This window comes from Nelumbo lutea, chromosome 6, assembly GCF_056320005.1.
Source record: "Nelumbo lutea isolate HS-2025 chromosome 6, American lotus-T2T, whole genome shotgun sequence".
Taxonomy (NCBI): domain Eukaryota; kingdom Viridiplantae; phylum Streptophyta; class Magnoliopsida; order Proteales; family Nelumbonaceae; genus Nelumbo; species Nelumbo lutea.
In genome coordinates, this window is record NC_142689.1 from 14,947,181 (window position 1) to 14,951,214 (window position 4,034).

At 37.2% G+C, this 4,034-nt stretch overlaps 1 protein-coding gene across 1 annotated transcript; it reads left to right on the forward strand.

Annotated features, from left to right (window-relative positions):
* The first annotated feature begins 326 nt into the window (after nucleotides 1-326).
* LOC148847532 (small ribosomal subunit protein eS17-like) lies at nucleotides 327-1,090 on the forward strand. Its single transcript, XM_088951571.1, has one exon. The coding sequence runs from the start codon at nucleotides 412-414 to the stop codon at nucleotides 841-843; it is 432 nt and encodes a 143-aa protein (XP_088807697.1). The 5' UTR covers nucleotides 327-411; the 3' UTR covers nucleotides 844-1,090.
* The last annotated feature ends 2,944 nt before the right edge of the window (nucleotides 1,091-4,034 follow it).

Genomic DNA, 4,034 nt, shown 5'->3' on the forward strand with positions numbered 1-4,034 from the left:
TAATATAACCTTAATAAAATTTACATTGAAATACTAATACTAAACTTTTTATATGTTAGCCTTAAAAACAAACTTTTTATATTTTAATAAAATATAATAGCAATAACCAACCAGAACCGACCAAATTATTAATTGGGGCAAAAGTCACCGAAACCACCTAACCACATTCGGTCTCGGTTCTATCGTGTAGACCCGACCCATTGAAAGCATAAATCCAGATCCCTAAATTACATTATGGGTAAATTTGGAATTTAAGAAAAAGGTATGAGCATCTCCCCTTCTTCAGATAACTATTAAGTAGATACAAGCAAAACCCTAAAACCTTTCTCCTTCTGCAACCGCGGCCGCTCGTTCCCTCCTAATCTTAACAATTGCAGGGAAGCCTCTGCGACCAATCTATCGAGGGCTGCCATGGGCCGCGTTCGCACCAAGACTGTGAAGAAGTCCTCTCGGCAGGTGATCGAGAGGTACTACTCTCGGATGACCTTGGACTTCCACACCAACAAGAAGATGTTGGAGGAGGTCGCCATCATTCCTTCGAAGCGCCTGCGCAACAAGATCGCCGGGTTCTGTACGCACCTCATGAAGCGAATCCAGAGAGGCCCTGTTCGTGGAATCTCTTTGAAGCTCCAGGAAGAAGAGCGTGAGCGGCGTATGGACTTCGTGCCTGAGGAATCTGCCATTAAGACCGATCTCATCGAGGTCGACAAGGAGACGATCGATATGCTTGCTGCCCTTGGAATGGCTGACCTACCCGGCGTTGTCAAGCAGGCCGAACCGGCTCTCCCTCCTCCCGCTTTCGGTAGGGGCGGTGCTGCTGGTGGGGCTGCACGGAGATACTGAAGTGTTAAGTGTGAATGGGTTGGTCGGGAAGTAAGGTTGGTGTTAACTGTAGTCCTCGGACATATTTTAGGCTCCATTTGAGGCTGGTGATACTGTTATTGTAGTTTGTCATTCTACTTTTACTTCTTACATTAATGGTAGTATATATATTTAATTTTGGACTTGTAGAAAGACGACATTTGGAAATTTGCTGCTTATAATTTTCTTAAATTTCATTTTAATGGAAAAAATAATGTCTTCTATATTATGGATAATGGATTCCATTTTCTGCTGGTGTATTTGATTGATACTAATAATATGATATGTCATCTTCTGTTTGGATTATTTTTGTGAGAAATTAATTTGTTCCTGGGTCAAAATTTGTTGTGATTTTTCTGATTGTTATGAAGATTAAGTATTGTATTTGTATTCTAATTTGATATCCAATTGTTTATTGTTGGATAACATTTAGGGTTTTATCACATTAATGAGTCAATATCGACCATGGAATATTTTCCAAAATTTCTGGGATGTGCATCAGTATCTACTGATATATACTCAATTACAAATTCCGATGCATTTTTTGCGATTTTTTTAAGAAACAGATTGTTACCTTCTAGATTTAGCACACTTCATAAATAAATATGATGTGAAGTTAATGCATCCTCAAGTTCCATATTCTAGTTTATGACTACATGTGATTTTGTTCATTTAAGGGAATTACTCCATGCATACTTATTAATCATTGTTTATCCATGCGGTCCATTTCACTGAATTAAATCTGTTGTTAATTAACCTGCTTTGTCTCTTAACACATCTTTTTGCTTGGAACCATAATCAGTTTCTCATTTGTAGGTTATCAACTTATGGTCATGAGATAATCTTTCCTATAATGGGTGTCAGGTCAATTCTATTGTAGCCTTGTAGGCAGAAGGAAAAGAGACAGGGTGGAAGTTTGAAGAAAATGGCACATGATTTAGAGGGAATAGCTATGGTAATTGCTGTTTCAAAGAAAGTTTCAGAGGCATGGTAGAGAAAGATTTCATGGAGAAGGGAATAGTTCGGGAAAGTCCTAGGAATAGTAACTTCAGTAATAGGTTTCCACTTTTTGAATTATGGGGGAGTGCTACCACATTTAAAAGGGATTGTAATGTGAGTTGTTTTGTGGGAAGGGGGACTAGATTTTTTTTCAGAAAAATGAGGCCTTTGTTGAGAATGGGTAGGCCAGATCGCAGAGGACAGAAAAGGCTGTTGGGGAAACTTTATAGGTTCATAGATTTTAAAGGAAGGTTTAGAGGTAATTTTGGAACTCAATTGTTAGGTCATTATATGAGATTGGTGGCACATAGGGATGAAGTTATTGTTGATCATATGTTAGTCCTTGACAAAGACCAGGTGGAAAGTTGTAATTTATCAAGTATAGGCAAGTGCATCTGGCTAAAAACTAGATTTTTACATAACCTATAGGGTTGGATGTATGAAGTAGTTAGTGAAGGATCCTTAATTACGGATGGAGGGTTTGCATCATAGTCCATTATCTCAATCCAAAGGTGAGTGGAATGATTTTGTAAAGTTCTGCAGAGGAGAGATGACTATGGCAACTAAAGTATTAGTTGTGGAGGACATAAATTTAATGTTTTAGAATGTGGAGGCATGATGCGAGGCGTTCCACTACCTGGAGGCATGAGGTGTAGTTTAGAATGTACGAGGCATAAGCCTCCCGAACACAAGGAGGCTTATGCCTCGTTAAGAGGAGGAGGATGAGGAGAAAGAAGAGGGAGGAGGGGGAGGAGGAAGAAGAGGAAAGAGGATCTGTTTTTTATTATTTTTTATAAATGAGGAAAGAGGATCTGTTTTCTCTTCATTTTTAATAGAAATCTTTTATATTAAGAAAAGTGAATATGCATAATTGTAAAATTAGAAGCAACAACCAATATAGGATACCTATTTGTAAAATAGAATGAACTATGACTAAAGTCACAAAACTAACTTGTTTATATATGGCCAAAAGTTTAGGTTGCAGGCATTGCCCATAATCCTACAGACTTGTTTGGACATGCCTTAAGGAGCCTTTATAGAGGCGGAGGGATATCCTAGGATTAGGAATGCAAAATGTTTAACATCACACATTCACACTATCTACTTGAATTTTTGAATGCCTGAAGCGATTTGGTATGATCCACATATGCTTGCTTTCACTTCGTCAATTTTTACTTTGAACATGTTTTATGTTGTGCTTATGTTTTTTGAATTTTAGCCCATAAGCTTTTTAAAACATTTAATTTCTTTAAGAATTCAAATGTGCATTTTTATCTATTCTTCCTTTTTTTGATTTTTTTTGACATGCACCTTGCTTCAAAAAGGCATGTCACACTTTGCACCTTGGGTTCTAGAAGGCCTTGTTCTTTTAAAACACTGGTGTCTCAAATTATTTTAAAAAACATAAAATATATTTGTGTTTTGTTATATTCATGTTGTTGCTTTTAATATTTTTGAGGGAACAGGATTGGCTAATTATATATATAATAGAAAAAAGCATAAAACAAACGAAGGCGATGGAGGAATTCTATTATACTTTTCTCCAAGTGGTGGTATTTTGGTGTGGAGTTGCCACACGCAAAGAGGATATCAAATGGTCAAGGTTGCACTTTTTCTTTGAAAAACAAAGACTATAGGTCCCTATTATATGAAGGGCTTTAACCTTTTTATGTTTGCAAAACAAAGACCGTAAACTAAATGTTAATATCATTAGTTTCTTTCATACTAGTAATTTATATCAACTTATTTTTGAGATTGCATCATCAACATCTTACATTTAGAAAATATATGCCTTTATCCATTAGTCAGCAATCAGCATCTGAAGCACCAAACAGTCATCACATTGACTAGGGAAGCCAAAACAACTAGTCATTACCTCACCACATTGATTACACTGTCTCAATTCTTATTTGGCAGAGTCCTAGGGTGGCTCTTGATAAGGTTTACAAGGTAGTGTCGGTTGAGACTGACCACAGCTTAGGGAAGGCAGGAAATGTTTATTGTTAGGCTGATCAGGGTTTGGAGTCTGTGTCAATGGAGTTTTTATCGGTAAAGAGTGTTGGAGGAAATCAGTGTGTTTCTGAAGAGGTTCATCGAATAGAAAAGTCATCCTTGCTGATTAGCATCACAAAGACCATTGTAGCTGTAGAAGCTGATTAAAGAGGTAAGCACCA